At 43.5% G+C, this 24095-nt stretch overlaps 1 protein-coding gene and 1 long non-coding RNA gene across 2 annotated transcripts; both read right to left on the bottom strand.

Annotated features, from left to right (window-relative positions):
- Nucleotides 1-47: 47 nt before the first annotated feature.
- med17 (mediator complex subunit 17) lies at nt 48-22142 on the bottom strand. The gene is made up of 13 exons (XM_082178951.1): nt 21999-22142; nt 20425-20666; nt 11173-11336; nt 10053-10272; nt 8394-8530; nt 8223-8304; nt 7611-7763; nt 4921-5051; nt 4652-4836; nt 3629-3766; nt 1788-1905; nt 1547-1706; nt 48-439 (listed from the first exon to the last, which is right to left on the bottom strand). Exons 2-13 carry the CDS (start codon nt 20657-20659, stop codon nt 231-233), a joined length of 1932 nt encoding a protein of 643 aa, XP_082035077.1. The 5' UTR covers nt 20660-20666; nt 21999-22142; the 3' UTR covers nt 48-230.
- Nucleotides 11696-19078, bottom strand: LOC309505590. The gene is made up of 3 exons (XR_014208505.1): nt 18752-19078; nt 12508-12714; nt 11696-11980 (listed from the first exon to the last, which is right to left on the bottom strand). It is a non-coding gene; the product is annotated as an uncharacterized lncRNA (long non-coding RNA).
- Nucleotides 22143-24095: the final 1953 nt, after the last annotated feature.

Here is a 24095-nt window from a genome sequence, read left to right as displayed (position 1 = left end):
GTGTATAACAGGAAACTTGTTATAACAACAAAAGAAAAATGCATAGCTTTAGTACAAATGTTTTATTTCCAACATGCGTTTTGGCCATCGTTGGCCTTTTCTTAGAAAAATGTCTTGTCAACTCCATGCTTGAAGCTCAAGAGCACTTCAGGAGTCATTTACAGATCGAGGGAAAGCAACATGTCAAAGGAGTGTGAGACCGAGAGAGAAGAGGACACTAGCGCTGAGCTTCAGGGACACGGGGTCAGTGCGGCCATTAGCAGCTCCATCTTGTAAACGAAGTTTCTTCCCTCCATGCGGCCCCAGTGCACCTCCTTGTAAGGACCCCTGAGGTGGGTCCACTTGGCGTCCTGCACCACGTCACTCTTGGGCAGCTCTTTGGCTTGACTGCGCGGGAACTGAACCAGCACCTTACAGCCGCTCTCGGGACCGTTGCGCACTACAGACAGAGAGACAGGAGACATGAGCTATAAACTCGAGCGTGAGAGGGATACTCCAGGGTTAAACTCCTCCTACAGCATCTGTACGCAAGCTTGTTTTTTTGCCATGTAATAAACAAGGTAAATGCAACTTTTTTATGGCCCTGTTTACACCTGATATTGGGATGCGTTTTAGTCGATCGGATCACAAGTGGCGACACTAAATACATAAGCTGTAAGCTTGTAAGCTTGGTTATATGGTTATTTCGGGGTGGAGACGCATGTGCGCACAATCTTCCGCTGACTGGGATTTATAAAGGGAATTCTGCGCAGGTTCTGGCGTACGAACGGTTTTATAAGTCTGAATATTTTGTGCCGTACTGCATTTTTGGCTTTCGGGCACACGTACACTTTTAGTAAGGATCCTACGCACAGTTTTATAAATGAGACCCCTGGACAGAAGTGGCCGAAAGACGGATTAAAACACCAGGTCCAGGTGTAAACGGGAATGCGTCTCCCTCGTTTACTTGTGATCCGATCGACCAAAACACATCTTAATACCAGGTATCAATCTCACAGTTGCGATAAATAAAGTCTTGAATTGTAAGATTAAACCAGTGCTAAAAATAAAATAAAATAAAAAGGATAAAAATAAAAAAAACCCGCAGTAACCTTTATTATTATTCCGTGGCGGAAACAAGCTTACATAACACTGTGATGTGCCGTTCAGTTTTAAATTGTGTTGCCAAAGACATCTTTGACGCTTATATTAGGGATCCGCTGATAGACGCCTGTTTTCAGATACACACAGGAGGCGTGTCTATGTCTATTTACAACATGTTTTATAAGCGTTTATCATTGTAGCTTATCAAAGACATGTATGTTGAGAGTGAACACAATGGCCAATCAGAGGTGTTTAAGAATCCGTTCAACAGTGATCAAAATGCTAGAGGGAAATGCTGGTATCGTAACGTTTTTAAAAATTTCAGTACCGACTCGGTACTAAATCGGTCCCTTTGACAACAGTAGTTTTAAAATCCTTTTGGTTCATCATGTATGACTGTAAACACTGTGTTTATAGGTCTACATGAGCTGCACTGCACGTGTAGATGTGTGTGTTTGTGCACCTGAGATGGCGTATTCTCCGTTGGGAGAAGCGACCGTGATGGCGGAGGCGTTCCCGATGCTCTCGATGGGGCCGAGGCCCACGTGATTACTGAAGCTCAACACGTGCCAGCCCATGACTTTAGCCAGCTGCTGCACTGCATGAACCTGATGCTGCGACATCTGCACACACACACACACACAGATGATTAGCACCGCACCAAGAGCTTCTGCATCCTCAAACTCAAAGGCGAGCGCGAGCACCTGTGACAGCAGGAAGTCCTGCAGCTCCTGCTCCTGGTGTGAGAGCGTGATGACACGGCCGTCCCGGTGCACCACTCGGATCTGCTCCACACCGATGTTCAGCTGCAGCTGGATCGACCTGCACATCACACACACACACACATCACATTTCAACAGTTCTTCCTAGTATTAACTCAAATAATCAGAGGCACGAGAGTAGAGAGTCGAGAGTTTGTGAAAAATTTGTGTGTAAATTATTTCTAAAACTGTACAGAAAACGCTATTTATGCAAGAATGATTTCATGTGTGATTTACATGGTTCATGGTTTCATGATCATTTTTTATGTTGCTCAAATATCAAACATGTTTAATATCCTCCAAATAGATGAGGTAGATCCCCAGCCCAGATTAAACCCAGTAAATGAACGTAAAAGTACCAGATTGACCTTTGTGCCGTTCACACGAGCAATTGTGTTCCGGCTTTTTACCGGTAAGATACAATTCACACATCAGTGCCAAAGTACCGGTAAACTCTGTGATATGGCTATCGATTTTTAGATTTTGTCTTCCAATGATTGTGAAAAGATAATCGAGGTAAAGCGATTATTGTGCCACATTCTGTCCTCCTTAAAAGCCCAAACTTCACATCCAAATCAGCCAAACAAGTGAGTGTTGTAAATGCAGTTTACTGTTGCTAAACTGCGGGACGTGTTTGATATTTAAGTCCCCCTGTGGTGAAAATCAAGCTTTTAATGTTGTTTATGTGTCTATGTGGTGTTTTTAATATGCTTTAAGTCAAACCATGTGTAAGTTCATAAGTCGACAGCATTGCTGAGTATTTTCTCCTTAAAACTGCAGTGAACCAAAGACAGTCTCAAACACACGCTTTGAAATCGCTGGTGTTTCTGACGTCACAAACTACCTTGTAACCAATCAGATCAACGTGTGATCGTCAACCAGTGGATCTCTGAGCTGAGTGAGTGAGTGGAGGCGGGGCTCATTTGCATATTCATAAAACCCTGTATACTAAATGAGGCAAGGGTTTTCAAGGAAAATGTCATTTTGACACCAAACAAACTCAAGTCAAATGCAAACACTGCAGAAAAACTGTTATAGCGACCAAAGGTAATACCACCAATCTGTTTCAACACTTGGAGCACAATCACATTACCGAATATGAAGAGTGCAAACAGTGCATTTGATTCAATTGTTTGAAATATTTAATAAATAAGCATTAATAGCTTTCTGTGTGTTTCCTTATTTTAGAATCACAAAGATAGGATTATGCACTCTTTCATTAGAAAAAATAACCGTGAACATATTTACAGTATAAGCCTTGCCAGTGACATATGAGAAAGACATTTTTTTTCGATTTTCGCCATAATCGAGCAGCCCTACACTGTGATGTCAATCAAAATGTCCTTTTAACGCTGAGCCGTTGTGTTCATTTACCTGGGTGAGGAGAAGCGCTTCAGTTTCACTGTTTGTCCAATTTCACAATGTTTATACGTTTGAGTAAATGCACAGAACATGGTTTTGCTCTTAATAACACGAGGAGCATAATACTGAGGTTACTATAGTACAGCAGTTACTAGACTAGTCAGATGTCCGTCGAGCTCATGTCAGAACGGTCGGTTCACGACAGGCTCTAGTTCGAACCAATTCTGGTGGAAAAGGGGTGAAGATTGGTCAACTCAAACCTGTGGAAACTACTGAAAATCAGTGCAAAGGTTTGTGCAAGAGTTGTGTGGTGTAAATCAGCCTTTGTCATGGTTGTTTGTAATGAATGAGGCCTACATTCTCAGCTACTGTCTCTGTAACTGCCGTTAATGTGCTTTTGTGTCAACGTTATCTAGTCGTACTTGCAGATCTGCTCGTATCCTTGAGACGTGATGAGCACTTTGACGCTGGATTCATACACATCATTGATGTTGGACCAGTGAGCCTGGATCTGAGGGTCTTCTATACGACTGGCCAAACTGTCGATGGTTCGAGCCGTCCTGAAAGACACAAGGACAAAGAGAGACTTTTCAGTGGTCAAAACCTTTGATCAACATATGAAATCCAACACTATTTTGGATGTACGGCATCTTTAAATGTTACTTTTTGTTATGTTTTTCAGACTAAAATGTACGCTGTTCTCTAGGGGTGTCTGATATGCATCGCCTACGATACTATTGTAATTGTTTATTTAACAATGCGTGAGCTGACATTATCGAGAATGACACTCACTGCAAAAACTAAAAGTCACATGTGAAAATATATGAAACTATGCAGTGCAAAAATAGATTTTATTGATAATGAGACTTATTCCAATAAATTGAATGTGTCCAATAAATAGAATTTATTGATTAAATGTAAAAATGTAAGATGATGCATACATCTAATGGGGTTAGAAAAATAAATTCCATTATAAAAGGAAGAAATGCCCCTGGAAATCAGTTTAAGGTGGCAAATATCGGCCCTTCATGAAAGTTAATATTCTGACCACTGCACAGAATATGAAGAATATGAAAAGCTATGAGAGTCGGCCGTCCACGACAGTCCTAACCAGCATAAAAACACTTAGCCAAATTTTTTTAAATGAATAAAATATTCGAATTATCATTATAGCCAAAATTCCAGAAAATATCCAGACGTCTTTAGTCAACATCGTACACGCCTACTTCTCCTTGTAGAACTTCCTTGACCCAATCTCTCAGTTTATATGCAGCCTTCCATGGTGTAACTGATAGCAGTTTTAGTGACAACACTGTATTTATATATGATTTCTAGATTATCCGTACTGAGGAAAAACACAAACACAGTGAGGTGCAGTCACTTTCTCTCTGAAGGGTGCGCAGTGAGAGCACAGTGTGAGATGTGTGTGTGTGTGTGTGGCGCACCTGCTCCTCAGGAAGATGTGTTTGGCCTGTTTGATGATCTTCTCCAGGAGTCCTTCACTCTGCTGCAGAGCGCTGATCTCGGTCTTGTCGTAGGCCATGGGTCCCGCCATCCGCATGCGCTTGTGGCTGAACGGGGCGCTGGCCGGGTGAGGCATCACCACCGAACTGAGCGTCTGCTTGTGGAACTACAGGAACACACACCTCAGACTCAGTGACGCAAGCGGCTGTCTCTGATGTGTGTGTGTGTGTGTGTGTGTGTGTGTGTGTACCTCTCGTATGAGCTGGTGGAGGTTGTGCTCTAACACATACAGGTGGTCGTCTGGTTTGCTTTTGTCCGGTGAAGCTCTCTGGTTTTTCTTTTCTCCAGTGGAGTGGCAGAGAGAGATAGACAACTGCAGACCTGAACACACACACACACACACACACACACACAGTTAAGGCCCGTACACATCGGGAAAAAAAGAATTCTAGAATGGGGTGGTGTGAACACATGCTAATGTAACTAGGGCTGGGTACCATTGAGTATCAAAAACATTATTGTTGTTCGGTACCAAATTTCGATACTTGAGGGGTTAATCTGGTCAATGTCAGTGAAACAATAAGCATGCAGCATGTATGATGTGACCAAATCAAGTGCTGGTGATTGGCTGTGGCGAGGCATCAAGGAAAACACTAGTTTACGCCGGCTTGATGGTAACAATGGCGCAGACGAACACCATGTGCGTAAACTAAACCGCGCGTCTGCACTAGGGGTTTCATCAACTAGTCGACTAGCCGACTAGTCGACTGTCACAACCACTAGTCGGCGCTGTCGGCCCTAATCGACTAGTCGGAAAACAAAATGGCGTCAGGCGCTGAGGTACCTATGCGTCCAAAACGGTCAAGGTCATGGAGTGCAGTGTCGCATTTGGTGCAATATAGATGGACACGCAAAACGGGACACATTCAGAATTAATAAACATTTAGTAAACTACAGAACAGCGCGAGTGGGAAATGGCGCACCTCACACGGGCAGGGCTACGAGAACGGACACTGCACTGGTGATATAAAACGCACACACACAGGTCTGTTAACTTAAGCCATACTTTTAAGGTTGTCTAATGTTTTTCTGACTAACAAATTACTGACACAGTAGGCTAAAGGGTAGATTTAAAAAAAGAAAAACGAAATTTAAATAAAGAAAAAACAAAATTTAAATAAAGAAAAAACGAAATTTAGGCTAAATCAAACAAATGAAATTTAAATAAAGAAAAAAAGAAATTTAAATAAAGAAAAAAAGAAATTTAAAAAAGAAAAACGAAATTTAAATAAAGAAAAAACGAAATTTAAATAAAGAAAAAACGCAATTTAGGCTAAATCAAACAAATGAAATTTAAATAAAGAAAAAACGAAATTTAAATAAAGAAAAAACGAAATTTAAAAAAGAAAAACGAAATTTAAATAAAGAAAAAACGAAATTTAAATAAAGAAAAACGAAATTAAGTTAAATTAAAAACGAGATTCATTTAAATTAAAAACGAGATTAATTTAGATTGATAATAACGGGTAAAAAGACTAATACATTTTGTTTCTATTATTCTATTTTCCACATTGTCAAAGCAACGCAGCTTAACCGAAAACACAAGCTCAGGCATGCACTTCGGTCCATACAAACTCCGCTGTTCTGCACTCTAGCGGTTCGAGCCGCGCCTGAATCGCGTGTCTCACGCAGGCAGTGTGCAAACTCCAACCTGTTAAGCTGAGACGCTCACGCAGCCAGTGTGTCGCAGGTGATACAAAAATATAGGCTAGTGGTTCAGTATAACCTACATCAAACTTGTATCGGCCTATATGCTTAAATGATATTTGCTTAAAGATGCAATGAAAAATGCACAGTTAAAACTATATGCAAAAAATATGTCGTGATGTTGACAATGTTATTGTCTGAGGCTAGCCATGTGGCAATGTTTATCTTCAACGTTCGCTGATGCGCGTGGTGTGGCAGTTCATAACAAGAATGTTTTAATTACAAGAATGTTTTAAATGAATGCTGCTGTTTTTGTATTAACACAAGAATAACTGATGAATTTATTTATTATGTTATTTCTGAATTTCAAACATACATTTCCAATAATTCACCAGAACTCCTTCCTCTGTCTTCCTTAACAATGCTCAATGCGTTAATGCGTCAATTTAATGAATAAATAATTTAACGACTAGTCGACTAGTCGTCGACTGTTATGCAAAACTAGTCGACTAGCAAAAATCAGTAGTTGTGAAACCCCTAGTCTGCACCACTGACACAGAGACACACACAACATGCAGGATTCATATTTAAATAGGCCTTTTGCAATTTAACATTCTCACTTAGACAACATTTCATTTGAGAGAAACTATAATCACATGACAGAAGTAGTTCTACACGGCAACTCGTTAAAATAAGTTTGGTTTAACAAAGAAACTGCGATAGAAATGTATTACTCTTGTACAGTATAATGTACATCTTAATGTAATACTAATAATAATAATACTTTTTTTCCATGTTATAATTTTAACACTAAACCTCTGTTGTTTAGCACTTGTTTGCCCAAAAAATTAAAGGGCTTGTTTAATTTTCATTTGAATAAAAGATAAATACATTTTTTGTGCCTTCATTTGATTATCAAACAATTCATAAGGCCTTATTATAGTTTACAAATTAATAAATTAAGTTGTTTTTATGAATTCAATTAATTAGATATGTTCATAAAATTAAAAGTATCGTTCAAAAACCGTTATCGAAATCATGGTATCATATTGGTATCGAACTAATTTTCTGAACAATACGCAGCCCTAAATATAACTATAGGTCTTAAAACACGAACAGAATCACAGTGATCAAATGACATGTGTGTGCATGGCTGGTTATGTTGCTCTTACTTATTTGTAAGCGGCTTTGGATAAGCGCGTCTGCTAAATGATTAGCTGTAAAGGTAAATACCAGGAAAGGGTTGCGAGATGATCTGGTTCTTGACGACGATGTGAGGAATCTGTGATTTGATCTGAACGGCTTCACGTGAGAGCTGGGCAAAAATCTCCTTACACAGCAGCACGTTCTGAGCCGCTTCAAGCTTTAAATGCCACATCTGAGAGCCTGAGAGAGGAGAACATGATCAGATCAGACATCAGGCCAGTGGAGAACAACACAAAACATGCATTTGCTCTGCCATTCAAAACCTCCACGATTAACAAGGTGAACAAATAGTTCAAGAAGAATTTTAGGAATATAAATTTAAATCAGAGATGCTATTCAGGAATCAGGAAACCTCCAGGGACAGTTCACCCAAAAATAAACATTTTGCCATCTTTACTAATTTAATTGTCCATAAAATGGAAGTCAGTTGTGACCAAAACTATTTGGTGACATTCATTCTATAAAATCTCTCACAGAAATCCCTACAGAACAATGAAAGTATTTTCATTTTCAGGCGAACTAAACTTTTAATGACTATTTAAAGAGAATTACCCATATATTCAGTTATAATAATTCCCCATATCTACCCCACACGCGAGAACAGTTTGACCGCAGTGGTTCATCAGCAGCTGAGTTTACCAGGCTTAGCTTTAGCTTGTCTTCTGAAGAGATTGACGGTGCCGAGGTCTCCGATATCAGGAGACTGTTTCTGAATGGACACCTGCGCAAAGACACACACACACACTTTATCTTGGGGAAAACAACATCTGATGTCAGGCGAGTTACATCACTGCTATTCTTGAATTTTACCTTAATGTACGCGGATCCCTCGAGTTCGCTGGGGATCTGCACGTTGAGTGGGCAATAATCATCTGGGATTTTCTTATCCAGGTCAAGGTCTGTGTTCTTGATGACCTCAAACGTGCCGTGATGCGGGAACAGAGAGCCTGAAACGCCAACGCCACATATTTAAGGGTTAGTTCACCCAAAAATGAATTAACTCACCCTGAAGCCATCCTAAGAGTATAGGAGTTTCTTCTTTAGACGAATACAATCAGAGGTATATTTTAAAATGTCCTGGCACTTCCAAGCTTTATAATGGGACTTAATGGTTAAAAAAGTGCATCCATCCATCATAAAATTAATCCATACGACTCCAGAGGGTTAAATAAAGGCCTTCTGAAGCGAAGCCATGTGTTTGTGTATGAAATATTCATATTTAAAACTTTATAAACTATAATCAGTGCCGTACGCGAGTCGAGATCCAGCCCAGGACATCAGGCGCTACTCACTCCCACTATACAGCTTGGAAGAGCCAGGATATTTTTGATATACCTCTGATTGTGCTTGTCTGAAAAAGAAAGTGATATGCAACTAGGATAGCTTGAGGGCGAGTAAATTATGGAATAATTTTCATTTTTGGGTGAACTATCCCTTTAAACACCTCAGCATTCATATGTTCATAATCTTCACATTTATGAGGAAATGCTGTTTATAACCATATGAAAACATCATCCCTTTTATGACAAATACTGCAGATTATATTAATTTGAATAAACTGAACATGATAGGCTGTAATCCATACGTTTAAGTCAATATAGACACGTATTTTGAGTGATAAGACGAACGAAGTCAAAGCGCGGCCCGGGTGTTTTTATATGAATGTATCTTTGAAGGGAATTGACTGTCTTTAGAAAAGTTTCTTTATCTTTCCTGATAAAGCAGCGTTTATGAGCGCTATTTCAGCCGCTCCTACAGCGCCTCCTGCTGGCACCTCTTCATTAACAGCCTTGCAAACCTAATACTAGTGTGGGATTTCTCTTCAATATTCTCTCATGACAGTAAAATGGGGCAATCTAAGTCAATCTACTGCAGTATTTCCTCTTTCAATCAGAAGAAAATGTGGTTAACACCCAGTCATGCTTGAAAAAAAGTTAAAAAAAAAAACATTTTATACCGTGAAACCGGTATAATTTAGAAAAATACCGTGATATAAGAAATGGCAGAAAGCGATGCATAAGGATGTTTAAAATATATATTTTTTTAGAAGTGTTGACAACTTAGTGTTAACTAATAATTGTTATAAACTGGTACTACCAACAAAATATTAGTGCATTCCTGGAACTGGGCGTCGTTACACTACATCCTTATGCATCACTTTATGCCAGGACTTTCACATGCTTTTCCCAAATCACGGAAGTGACTTCGACGTCCGGGTTAGCGGTAGCATTAGCCGTCAGGCAAGTGTTATTTAAATAAACTCCTGATCTACTTACAAACTTTCCAATGCCTCGTTTTATGAGAACAGAATCTGTTTGTGCTACTGTAGAAGTGTGGTGCCATTCTGGGCATTATTAGTGGGGTTATTTACGGGATACAAATTCGAGATACACTAAGCCATTTTGACAAATCCCGTGATATACTTTTTTGCTCATCCCTGCAGCACTAACTGATAAATCACTGCATTACCGGCACTGCGGTAACTGAGATCCCCCAGGATTTTGTCTCCGACTTTGCGCAGTTTCCACTGCGAGCGCAGGCGCAGCAGCTCAGAGTTGAAGTCACGCTGCCGGCGCTGCTCCTGGTTCTCCACCACAGACTTGGTGAGCTTCTCCGCTCCTCTCAGCAGCAGCTGCGCGGCCGTGGCCAGAGACTTCTTCTTGCTGAGCAGCTGGAACACCTGCGGGGTCTGGACACGAGGATACAGAAGCATCACAACTTTACAATCCTACAGAGAGGAAAAGGGTGTGACAGAAGCATCCTCAGACCCCGATCACACCGCCAGCGACACGCAGCGACAAAGAAACACGATCCCATTCATTTCAATGGAGCGCTGGCGACTTCCGGCGACAGTGACGTTGGTGACAGAATGTGGGCGTCAAGCGACACAAGACACGCGACAAAAGTTCAAAAATTTCAATTTGATGCAAACGAGAAGCGATTTTCACGAGCAACAACCAATAGGAAAGAAGACTTTCAGTGGAGCTCCCGTCACCGTCTCGAGTGCAGGCAAGAGTTCGAGGGTGATTTCACTGTTTTATATGATTTGACTAGAACCATAAGTAGACCACTTATTGTTTTCCACTTGGAAAAGAAACTGTCGACAGTTAATTCATACATTTATAGTTCGAGTGTTATAATTTTGCAAGTTTAGCACTGCTGCAGTTCATTTCACAGTTTCCCCTGCATTATGTTGACTATTAGGGACAAGAAAATGTATTATATGTCAAATTCGGATGACGTTTTAGTGATTTATGACAGTATGAGTGAGTTTAATTTGTTGATTGATCGATCGTTAATCTAGTAAATGATTTAATCCACTGAACACGCAGCGCACTTTCTCATTCTGTGTGATCGGGGCCTAAAAAGGCAGTGCTGTGCGCCTCGTGCTTTCAAACCTGAAAAAATCGTATCTTATCTTAACTACAGATAAGATGAGATTTTGTAAGACAAGATAAGAATCCTAAATCAACTTAAGATTTGCTTCTGTAATACGAATTTGTGAAAAATCCTAAATTTACTAGTCAGATCTTAACTTAAGAATGAAAGTTTCTGTAATACGCCCCTTTGAACCACAGAATAAACTGACCTTTCCCACTGAGGGATCCTGGGACACGGGGTCGAGCGCCATGTACTTCTTGTCCTTGAGCACACTGAGCACGTCGTGCAGCACACACATCTCCGTGAGAGCGCTGCGCAGGTTATTACGCACCGAGTCCCACGGCCACAGCGACGGCTGGAACTTCACCATACCTGGAGGGAGAGAGCGAGAGAGAGAGAGACACAGAGAGAGAGAGAGACACACACAGAGAGAGAGAGAGAGAGAGAGAGAGAGAGAGAGAGAGAGAGAGAGAGAGAGAGAGAGAGAGAGAGAGAGAGAGAGAGAGAGAGAGAGGTCAGTCAAGAAGTCTCCACTCTCCAAGGCTGCATTTATTTGATTAAAAATAAAAAAGTAATATTGTGAAATATTATTACAATTTAAAATAACTTTTCTATTTTAATATATTTCAAAAATGTAGATTATTCCTGTGATCAGAGCTGAATTTTCAGCATCATTACTCCAGTCTTCAGTGTCACAGTGTCACATGGATGACTCCGCGCAGATTAAAAAATCTATTGCGGTTCGTGTCGTGGCTTCATGCAGTAAGAGTTGTCTGTCTGCAAATATGGAATTTAATAAAAAAAACTGGTGGACTGGCGACGAGTTTCAGGCTTTATTAAGGGTATTTGTGGAAGAGGAAACTTTCTGCGCGTTCGTCCCAGCCATCTCACGGTCAATGTCCACAATAGCTGATAACATACAAATATGATATCTAACGTTAGCATTACGAGCTTACTGAACACGCTTTATCAGTGCTCGTCTCTTTTCTGCCACAGCTTTTATTATTAAAGGAGAACTTGGTAACTTTTTTAACTTAATAAAACTGTCTAGAAATCATTTGGATGGTTAAACAACCTGTTCTGGTGATATTGGTGACTTTCCCCGCTCCCCCCAGCGTTCCCAGGCGGAAAACCAACCTTGCAACTTGCGCACTGCCGTCCCGGCAAAGTGAAATTGGAAGTCTCGTGAGAAGCGAGAACTAGAACGAGAACGAGCGCGAAACACAAATTGCTTTACGGCAATTCGACATAAACACACACGCATGTATGATGTATTACCAGATTACCCACCTCGGTAGACATAGCTCCACACGATACAGTTGGCTTGCTCCGATCAAAACAAACGCACATGAGCAGCGGTAGAGAGGGGGAGGAGGCCGCCGCAAGTGAGTTTTTTACGACTGTGTTGTGAAATATACGCCCCCCCACAGCTGTAGGGGGAGCTCGTGGGGAAAACATGCGACAACAAAAGGAAAAATCAGCGAAGAAGTGACTAGAGTTCGCTAGAGTTACAGAGTTCTCCTTTAAGTCATTATGTTTACACATTGTCATCTATTGCAAGGCACTCCAAACCATGTTACAAATTTACTATAACAGGATTGAAATAGCGCTTTGAGGTTAGAGTAACAAACAACTATTTACAAGACTGTCACTATTTATGATTGATAGACGGGGTTCAGGCTTTTTTTTAAGCGTATTTGCGAAAGAGGAATTTTTTGCGCGTTCGTCCCAGGCATCTCACAATAACGTACTCGGTTACTAACGTAACCTCGGTTCTCTCTAGAGAGGAAACGAGTACTGCGTAAATCTTACGCTAGGGGAAAATCTCTTTTCCGCGAGATACTGAAGCCAAAAAATTATCCTTAATTTTGAAATAATGTAAAACGCGTTGCGGCAGCATGCAGACACAGGCGAGACGGCTTGTGCGCCTATTGGCTGCCCTGCGGCAACTGCAGCAGCCTATCGATAAGGCCCACTCGTGACGTCAGCTCCAATGGGGGCGCTTCGCGCCCAATACGTCACGTCCCGCCAGAATGGGCGTGGTCTAGGGCTATAAACATAGCTTCGAGAGGCTAGCTCACTGGTTTTTCATCGCCGAAGCGAACCAGAGCGTGTGCAGGCACGGCAAGATACGCAGTACTCGTTTCCTCTCTAGAGAGAACCGAGGTTACGTTAGTAACCGAGTACGTTCTCTTACGAGAGGTACTCTCGTACTGCGTAAATCTTACGCTAGGGGAAACAGTGTAAAACGCCGTGCATGCTAAGATCCAGCACCAAAGTCCCAAGGGCAAGTGCCCGGGCTCATATAGTACATGATCATAATGGACTCATAGAGAGCCCAGGAAAGAGTGGCTAGAATAGCATCATTCCTGTAATAATATAACATCTTATAAGGAGCAGTTATACTGATGATGTGTCGTACAGTCAGGGCGACCCCCGGCCTGGACTGACGAATATAGTGGGTCTTACACACTGCCCATAGAGCTGCGCGATCCAACAGCGAGCATTTGCTCAAGCAGTTTCAGTATTCTGGCCCGAACACATCAGGGCAGACAGTACCGATTTTAGACCGAAAGCAGCTTAGCCTGCAAGGCGGGAACCTCTAGGTTATAAAACCTTATAAATGTAGACGGGGAGGCCCAGCCTGCCGCCATACAGATATCTTGCAAGGCAATCCCACTAGACCAAGCCCACGACGAGGCCACGCCTCTCGTGGAGTGTGCTCTGACTCCAAATGGGCACTGTAAGCCCTTAGAGGTATAAGCCAGCGCTATAGCATCAACTATCCAACTGGATAGGCTCTGTTTCGACACGGCAAGTCCCTTAGAACGTCCGTAGAGTGAAAACAAAGAGCTGCTCTGTCTGTCTGAAAACAGACGTGCGAGACACATAAGCTCTTAATGCTCTGACTGGGCAAAGGAAGCTTGCGTCTCCTTCCTCGTCAGAGACCGGTAAGGCTGACAGGGAATGACCTGCGCCCTAAACGGTGTGTTGAGGGATTTTGGAACATAACCGTGCTTAGGTTTGAGTATAACTCTTGAGTCATTAGGCCCAAACTCCATACACGTCGCGCTTACTGAGAGCGCGTGTAAGTCCCCTGTGCGCTTCACTGAAGCGAGAGCCAGAAGAAACACTGTCTTGAAAGACAGGTGTTTAAGATCAATCGTCTGTAAAGGCTCGAATGGGTCACCTTTCATGGCTTCCAGCACTGTAGAAAGGTTCCATACAGGGACTGAGGGAGGCCTGGGAGGATTCAGTCTCTTAGCTCCTCTAAGGAAGACGATGACTAAATCGTTCCTTCCTACTGACTGACCCAGCGTTGTTTTTGAGAACGCTGCTATGGCCGCCACATACACTTTGAGCGTGGAAGGGGTCCTGCCCTTGTCCAACAGCTCTTGTAGGAAGGAGAGAACCTCCGTCACCCCACAGTCTAGGGGCGACACGCCACAAGCTGTGCATCAGCTGGAGAACACTGACCATTTCGAGGAATAGAGACGTCGCATAGACGGAGCTCTAGCCTGCATGATCGTGTTTAACACTCCGCTTGGGGAGGTCAGCGGGTACCCGTTGATGGCCCAAACATGAAGGGACCACAGCTCTGGGCGCGGATGCCAAAACGAGCCCTTGGCCTGAGAGAGGAGGTCCTTCCTCACTGGCACTGGCCATGGGGCAGTGCTTGCTAGCTGCATCAGAACTGGGAACCAGGGTTGGTTTTTCCAGAACGGCGCTACGAGTAGCACTGAGCATCCTTCTCTGATCCGTTCTATCACCTGAGGCAGGAGAAAGACGGGAGGAAAGGCATAGAGCGGGCGGCGGGGCCATACGTGAGCCAGCGCGTCCCTGCTCTTGGAGAAAAATTCCAGACAGTGAGCGTTTTCTTGAGACGCGAACAGGTCTACTTCCGCTCTGCCGAATTTCTTCCACAGCAGCTGGACTGTCTGTGGGTGTAGAGGCCATTCGCCTGTCGGAACATTGTTTCTGGACAGTCTGTCCGGTCCTACGTTCAGGAGCCCTGGCACATGCGCTGCTCTCGGCGAGAGCAGGTTGCGCTGAGCCCACACCAGGAGGCGTTCTGTCAGCCTGTGCAGGTTTCGGGACCTGAGGCCGCCCTGGCGATTTATGTAGGACACCACTGACATGTTGTCCGAGCGGACCAGGACGTGGTGTCCTCGTATTTAGGGACAAAAACGCGTCAGTGTGTTGTCTACTGCCAACATTTCGAGGCAGTTTATGTGTAGAAGCTTCTCCCGTTCTGACCATTGGCCGAAGAACGGTCTGCCCTTGAGCAGTGCTCCCCATCCCAAGGTGGAGGCGTCCGTAGACACTACCTTCACACTCGAGGAAGTCCCCAGGCTAACACCTGATTGGTACAAGTCGTTTGCTTTCCCAGGTTTCAGAGCTGCGATGCATTTCTGATTGACCTTGAGACGAAGCAGACCGGAAGCCCACGCTCGGCGCGGTACTCGCGCTTTCAGCCAGAACTGTAGCGGGCGCATGCGAAGCAAGCCCAACTGAAGTACTGATGATGCTGAGGCCATGAGACCTAGCATCCTCTGAAATTTCTTGAGCGGGACAGATGCGCCGCAGCGGAAAGAGCTCGCTGCGCGCTGAATGTCTAGTACGCGCTCTGGTGACAGTCGCGCTATCATAGACAGCGAGTCCAGTTCTGTGCCCAGAAAAGATATTATCTGTCTGGGAGACAGAGAACTCTTCGCCCAATTGACCCAGATTCTCGAGGTGATCGAGCAAAATGGTCCTGTGCTCTATGAGCACCGAGTGAGATTGAGCTAGAATCAGCCAATCGTCCAAGTAGTTCAATACTCGCATGCCCTGTAGTCTGAGGGGTGCGAGCGGCTAGAGACAAGCCGAACGGTAGGACTGAGCACTGATATGCCTGGCCCTCGAAGGCGAATCTCAAACGTCGCCTGTGACGTGACGCTATTTGTATTTGAAAATATGCGTCTTTCAGATCTATTGACACAAACCAATCTCCTCGGCGAATGTGCGTGAGGGTTTTTCTGGTCGTGAGCATTCCGAACTGTTGCTTTGCAAGCACTCTGTTCAGTTGCCTTAGATCTAGTATGGGTCTGAGACCCCCGTCTTTTTTCAGTACCAGGAAGTATCTGCTGTATAGCCCTCCTTCACTCTGAGCTTGAGATAAAGGCTCTATGGCCCCTTTGCTCAACAGTTTCAAAATTTCGGCTCGAAGTAGGTGGTGCTACTTCTGTTTTTACCGTAGCTTCGACGCGCGTCACATAGCGGCGAGGGCGTCGGCGAAACTGTAGCGAATAGCCTCTTTCTATAATGTCTAGCACCCACTTCAAAACCCCCGGGTAGCCTTGCCCATGCATCTGCACGAATGGCTAGGGGCTGAATGCGGAGCGCGCTCTGGTCGCTCAGCGACAGAGGGGCTTCGGTGTGCTGTAACATAAGCGTCGCGCTTCGAGGCAGGGGGCGCGCTGATAACGGCGGGCAGATTGCCCGCGCTCGACTCCTTTGCGGTGGTCAACCGAGAGGGGAGGGCTGGGCGAGTCCCGTAGGACCTGTCATGTCTATGTGTGAATGTGGGCGCGGGATAGCGGGCACATTTACAACACTGAGAGCATTGTTCGCCTGAGCAGAGCGAATGCACGTTGGTTTTGTTTTTACAGAAACCTTGAGATATGCGGAACGTAGTGTTTGTGGGCACTGGGCAGTGGGCACATTTACCACGTTTAATGCGCAATCGACCTGGGTCGATTTCATGTGCGCGAGCCCTGTGTGACGGGCTGTGTTTCTGTGTAGGAATTTCGTCTACATTCGTAACACCATCGGCCGTGGCCGGGACACCAGAAAATACACTCTTATGGGATTTATCTGGGTAGCCGTAAAAGCGGCGTTTGTGTGCAGGCAAGCGGGCTATTTCGCCGACTTGTTTACTGCAGAATACACTGGAACAGTCGCATTTACTGGAACTGAACGAGCGAGAAGTTGCCATAGAAACAAAGCGTCAACATGCTGGCGTTTGTTTGCAGGCGTGCGTGTATTACAGCAGGCTTGTTCACTGCAATATTGACATTTCCAGTCGTCTGAACTTCAGAGGCGGAAACCATAGAAACAGAGTTTGGGTGCAGGCGAACGGGTTGTACCACGCGCTCGTTGGCTGCAAAATACACATCTGCAGTCGCCTTTTCAGGGAACTGCCAGAGCGAGAATTGACGGCAAAAAGTGTGTTTTGCCGGTAGACCCGGGATTCGATCGCGGGTCTCTCGCGTGAAAATCTGACGATCTACCACTGGACCACAGAGGAAGACACATAGATATTCAGTAGCGCGAGTATTATCAAAGAGCGTCAACATGCTGGCGTTTGTTTGCAGGCGTGCGTGCAAAACAACAGGCTCGCTCACTGCAATATTGACATTTCCAGTCACCTGAACTTAAGAGGGGAATGAGAAATGTGTCAGGAGTGGAGGTCGGCCCGGCCGCAGCGGGGCTAAAAAAACACCCTTTTCTCCTTTCGCCAGTGACGCACGGGAACCATAGAAACGGTGTTTGGGTGCAGGCGAGCGGGTTGTACAGCGCGCTCGTTGGCTGCAAAATGCACATCTGCAGTCGCCTTTCAGGGAACTGACAGAGCGAAGCATTGGCGGCATAATATATCTGCCGTTAGACCGGGATTCGAACCCCGGTCCCTCGTGTGAAAAACCTAAGATTCCGCCACTGAGCCACAGGGGGGAACACAAAGGTGTATAGATGCATGAGCATATAAAAGAGCGTCAACATGTTTTCTTCGGCGTTTGCTTGCAAGCGTGCGTGTTACAACAGGCTCGTTTGCTGCAATATTGATATTTCCAGTCGCCTAATCAGGGAACTGAGTTGTCTTTTCGCCGGTGAGTGACGCGTGAATGGGGCGCAAGGGCAGGGTAGCTTTCTTGTAACGTAAAGAAAAACTAACCCCGATCGTCCGCTTCCAGCCTCCCTTGTGAACGGCGCAATTTGCGCGGCTCGAACAGAGGGAGAGAGAAAGCTAGCCCCGTGACCGTCCGCTCCTGACATCCCCTGTGAACGGCGCGGTTTGCGCGGCTCGAACAGAGGGAGAGCAGGTATCATCCCCCAAGCAGGCAAGGCAAGCGGGCGCACCGGCGAGCTTTGCGGGTTGGGGGGGGCGGAGGAGCAGTCTCGGAGAAGGATGCCAGGTGAGTCCTCAGAGTCACCAGGCAGTAACTGGCTCGCAGTGAGGGCGGTCGCCGTCAGCGAGCGCGAGCGCGAGAGCTGCGTGATCCTCAGGAAAGGGGCGTCTTGAAAAAGACGCCCGGCTCTTTTAGTGCAATGAGAGTGTGTGTCGCGGCGGCGAGCACACACACATACACAAAACACAGTAGCAGAGAAAGGATATAACGCCGGATAGCGCAGCAGGAAGGCGACTGAAGGCGGCGCGGCTTCTCTCCGGGTCCAGCGATGCGAGAGCTTCGCTGAAGAGATGAAAAATCAGTGAGCTAGCCTCTCGAAGCTATGTTTATAGCCCTAGACCACGCCCATTCTGGCGGGACGTGACGTATTGGGCGCGAAGCGCCCCCATTGGAGCTGACGTCACGAGTGGGCCTTATCGATAGGCTGCTGCAGTTGCCGCAGGGCAGCCAATAGGCGCACAAGCCGTCTCGCCTGTGTCTGCATGCTGCCGCAACGCGTTTTACATTATTTCAAAATTAAGGATAATTTTTTGGCTTCAGTATCTCGCGGAAAAGAGATTTTCCCCTAGCGTAAGATTTACGCAGTACGAGAGTACCTCTCGTAAGAGAACTGATAACATACGATGTCTAATTTTATACGCATACGAGCTTTCTGAACACGCTTTAGTATCAGTGCTCGTCTATTTTGTTTTGTTAATTACCTCGTTAGTAAACCAATACATAACTGCAGCACAGTTTGAATCTCCTCCATACTTATTATAAATGTGGCGCTCAAAACTGATTACTGTCCGTCGCAGACTGGGAGGAGCAGTTGCGCACAGTTTACCTTCCCGGTACTTTAGACCGCGGTGTAAACGCAGAAAGCAACCGGTCTGGGGCAAAAAAAGTTCCTGGGAAAAAAGTTCCTGGGACAAATTGTTCCGGGTAATTTCGGTGGAAACGCGGCTATGTCAGATAAATGCTGAACGAATCTTGAAATAAAAATGTAAAAAGCTGTTTTCAACATTGATAATAATGAGAAATGTTTCTTCAATAATGATCATCAAATCATCATATTAGAGTGATTTCTAAAGGATCATGTGACACTGAAGACTGGAGTAATGATGCTGGAAATTCAGCTTTGATCACAGGAATAAATTACACTTTACGATATATTCCCATAGAAAACAGCTGATTTACATTAGAATAATATTTCACAATATTACTGTTTTTTTGTTTAGTTTTATCAAACAAACGCAGCCTTGGTGAGCAGAAGAGACTTCTTTTAAAAACATTAAAAATCTTACAGATCCAAATTTCTCCATCTTCTACCGATTTGTATTGATTCACAAATTTCAAAAATTAATTTTCTAAACTGTTACACTTGTTTAACTTCGCAATACTACTTAAAGCTACTGACGTTAATCACAATGAGCAGCGAACGAGGACTCGCGCTGACGGACACACACATGAAGTACGAGCACACACATGCCATCTCCAATTCAGTTCTCTCACAGCTACGACACACACACAACTACGACAAAGCACATCATGTGACTGTGGAGTGTTCGATGTGAACAGAGTCGGTTATGTCCGACGCAAACTAAAACAAATGTGCATTCGTTCATAAAGGGACAGCAGCCTCAAACTGCTGCCATACCTTTCACTAATGTTACTGCAAAAACACTCACTGCTTTTGACAATCAATTTTTAATCTTTAATATGAATACATTTATATTTAATTCATATAGTGAAGACTAAACAGTGTTTCATGGTAGTAGGGCAGTTAAATAACCCTATGCTACTGTACATGAAACACTTCACATTTACATTTATTCATTTAGCAGACGCTTTTATCCAAAGCGACTTACAAACGAGAACAGAAGCAGTGAAACTAACAGCAGGACGACAACATGCAAGTGCTGTGACCCTTCTCAGCTTAATCTAACGCAGTAAGATGTAAAAACTTAAAAGTTTATTTCATTTTTATATTTTTTCTAATGTATTTGTCCTATTGTTTGTAATTGATCAATTATTTTCTGCCTTGCTTTATTGCAGAAGACTGTGTGTAATGATTGTAGTCCGCTTAAAGGGCATTTGGTGTATAATATTGGGTTGACTAAAGACTCAGAGTTGTCCTAAGACAAGAACGGGTTTTGTTCAAAATTCATGTATAACTTTGATGAAAGGTTTTGATCCACTTCAAATGTTGACTACTGTATAATCAGATCTATGCACACACACCCAATCAAAATCTGTGGCGATCTGCATGTAATGGTGAGCACCAAACACCCACCCCAACACACACTTACCCTCGTCCTCCTCGGCCTCTGGTTTGCTCCACTGCTCACGGCTGTCCCGCTCGAGCCCGTCCTCGTCCTCATCCGAGCTTTGGCCGAAGTCGATCCGCTGCGCCAGCTTAGCCAGGTTCTGGGACATGGAGAGCGGGGGGGCGTAGGTCTCCAAGCCGTCCAGAGAGACCTCCTGTACCTGCCGCTCGCAGGACGACTCGATGCTCACGCGCACCGCTGGAGCCCCCGACATCATGACAGATCTGTGACACACACACACACACACACACACACACAGATCTGAGTCTACTCCAGTGATGTGATCACACTGTGTGCTGGACCCCCGACATCATGACAGATCTGACACACACACACACACACACACACACACACACACACACACAGATCTGAGTCTACTCCAGTGATGTGATCACACTGTGTGCTGGAGCCCCCGACATCATGACAGATCTGTGACACACACACACACACACACACACAGATCTGAGTCTGTGCTAGACCCCCGACATCATGACAGATCTGACACACACACACACACACACACACACACACACACACACACACACACACACACACACACACACACAGATCTGAGTCTCCTCCAGTGATGTGATCACACTGTGTGCTGGACCCCCGACATCATGACAGATCTGACACACACACACACACACACACACACACACACACACACACACACACACAGATCTGAGTCTACTCCAGTGATGTGATCACACTGTGTGCTGGACCCCTGACATCATGACAGATCTGACACACACACACACACACACACACACACACACACAGATCTGAGTCTACTCCAGTGATGTGATCACACTGTGTGCTGGACTCAAAAGTTCACATCCACCTTTCAGAATCTGCTAAATGTAAATTATTTTAACAAAATAAGAGGTATTATAAAAAAGAATGTTATGTTTTTTATTTAGTACTGTCCTGAATAAGACATTTTACATAAAACATGTTTAAATATAGTCCACAAGACAAAATAACAGTAATAAACTGTTAAAAGTCCCTCAATCGTCCTCAGTCTGATAAGATGGGTCTCAGAATCAGTCACAGCTGCAAAGGGTTCGAATATGCAGAAGATGCTGGAAACATGAGGAATTTCAGGACCTGAAGGATTTTCCTGCAGAACATTGGGCATTAACAGCTCAGGACTCCAGAACAGCCATCACTGAACACAACAGCGGCCGGGGGTCATCCAGGGGTCATCCAGGGGTCATCCAGGGGAACCACACGGAGTCAGAGGCAAGGATACACACACTTCTGAATGGGGTCATTTCTATAAACTCAAGCTTTTTGTCTTGTGGATTGTATGTAAATATCTTTTATGTAAAATAGCTTATTCAGGCTACCAAGTAAAATAAAATAAAAACGTTCGTTTTGTATGATTCTTCTTATTAAGCAATTATTGTAAATGTTGACGGAGAATTTGAAAGTGACATTATGCAGCAAACTAACTCTCTCTCTCTCTCTCTCTATGTGTCTCTGTCTCTCTCTCTCTCTCTCTCTCTCTCTCTCTCTCTCACACACACACACACACACACACACACACTTACATATATGAACGGAAAACGAGATCTGTTTCTCAGTCTTCTTTCTTAGTTTGTTTGTTTGTGTTGTAGTTCTCGAGCTATGCGACACTAACGTTCTTCTTCTGCTTCTTCTTCTTCTGCTTGTTTTCCGGCGGTTGTCATCCAGCTTGTTTGCGCATTACCGCCCCCTTCTCCTCCGGAGAGTAAATCGGGTTTGCGATCTCAGTCCCTCTTTCTGTGTTGTGGCTTGATTCCGCTTGATTCCACTGTGTTATTAACTTAAATGTGTTGTTGTTTTTGTTGCATTTCAGCTTGACACCAAAGCTCCGAGGCGTGTGTCAAACAAATTGAACAATTTGTATCAATGCTTGATTCGGTCTATCAAAATCACGTGACCAATGACGTCCGAAGCTTCGTTTCACACACACCCACGTGACTGCTTTGTTTATGCTGGAATCAAAGTTTTTGAGTCATTTATTTCAATAAAAAAAAAAAAACTTAAAAAAAAACCGTGACTGCTTTGTACTCTCTTTTTTTATATATATATATATATATAATTGTTTTTATTTATTTATTATTGCTTCGGACTCTGATTCAAATGTTTAAAAATGTATTAAAAATGTATTGCGTGCAGACACTTTAAAACACTTTAAGCGCTACCCTCTCCACAAGCACCAGTTATTCTAAAGAACACTTCTTACGATGTACATTTTGCATAAAGCCTCCATAAGCCTTGCCCATCCGGGCTACAGGGTTGCCACCTTCAGTGTGGCAAGATCAGGGACACACCTTCAAAAAACAAAAACAAAAAAAACAAAAAAACAATTGCTTCAAGGACACAAATAAAGAACAAGTCAGGAACTGATTATTTCTACACATGACAACTTGACAGCTCAACAATAAACCAAGGAAACATGAGTAGGCTATGTGAACTTGCAACAGAACACATTTTATATTATTTTACATTTGATTATTTTATTTATTTCTAAAGAACTCTCCGGGATATGTTGGTGCTTTAAGCTGTTACCTGGACGGGATGAACTTTTATTTTTTAATTGATTTACTTAATTAGGACTCTGTTATTATGTAATTAGGCTATTTGTCTCATTTGTATCTAAATATATTTTTTAAATGTCAAAAACTGTGTATGGCAGGATTACTTATTATGTGTATACAGAGGTCGAAAAAATGTGTGTGTGTGTGTGGGGGGGGGGGGTGCTTCTGTACCTTAAACTTTTTGATTGGATTAAAGAGTAGATTTTTTTTAATATATATATAATTTGTATCAAACTACCTAAAATTATGCCTTCGGAGGGCAATGAATTGTTTAATAATTATCAACATATATTTTTAATAAAAATAACTCTATAAATGAGTTCCAAGTGACATTTATTTTTCAGCGCTCCAAAGCTCTAACAGTGGATGGTTAAGAGTAAAAACAAAAAGAACAGGGTTATCATTTCTGAATGAAACTCTCTCTCTCTCTCTCTCTCTCTCTCTCTCTGGATATTCTGGATAGAAACAGCCAGAAGCTCAGTCAAAACTGCCACTTTCAAACTAGCGGCTTGATGTCGAACTATTAGCGGTACAGTCTTTGTTAGCTGTGGCTTAGATGGATGGTTTATGCAGATTTAAACAGTGGAGTATAAACAGAGTTCATAGTTTTGTTTGTTTGTTTTTTATTAAAATAAATGAACATGTACATTTAGCTAACATATTTGCATGTGTGCATTATCACCTCAGTGATGACATTCACTTTAAATAATTCACGTTGACGACGATTCCTTACGAAATCAATGCACTAATGTGTCATGGGGAATATCCTTAACACTAATCAAAGAAATATCATACCTTCTGTTCTCTTCTTTTTAAAGAGTGTCAAAAGATGCACTTGAACCATTAACTGAAGATGTCCGTTAAAGATCACTTCATCTGGAAAGATCTGCTGTTTACAGACATCTGATAGACGTCTTTAAGATGTCAGTTTTACAAACATTCGAAACATCTTAAAGACATTTTCTAAACGTCTATTTGACATCTGACAGGAAACGTCCTATAGACGTATTGAGTATAGTTCGTTGTGTCATTCCTGGGATTCGGTAATATTTCAGTCCCCCAGAC

This window comes from Leuciscus leuciscus (genome assembly GCF_965113295.1).
Source record: "Leuciscus leuciscus genome assembly, chromosome: 9".
NCBI classification, from domain to species: domain Eukaryota; kingdom Metazoa; phylum Chordata; class Actinopteri; order Cypriniformes; family Leuciscidae; genus Leuciscus; species Leuciscus leuciscus.
This window is presented reverse-complemented; position numbering and strand designations above follow the sequence as displayed.

Bases quoted from the DNA above. Each gene is read 5' to 3' on its own strand.
- med17 (XM_082178951.1), bottom strand. From the start codon at position 20,659: ATGATGTCGGGGGCTCCAGCGGTGCGCGTGAGCATCGAGTCGTCCTGC. The intron at 8,531-10,052 runs GTAATGCAGTGA...TTGGCGTTTCAG, and splicing joins TCTCAGTTACCGCAGTGCCG to GCTCTCTGTTCCCGCATCAC. The intron at 1,707-1,787 runs GTGCTCGCGCTC...GTGTGTGTGCAG, and splicing joins AGGACTTCCTGCTGTCACAG to ATGTCGCAGCATCAGGTTCA.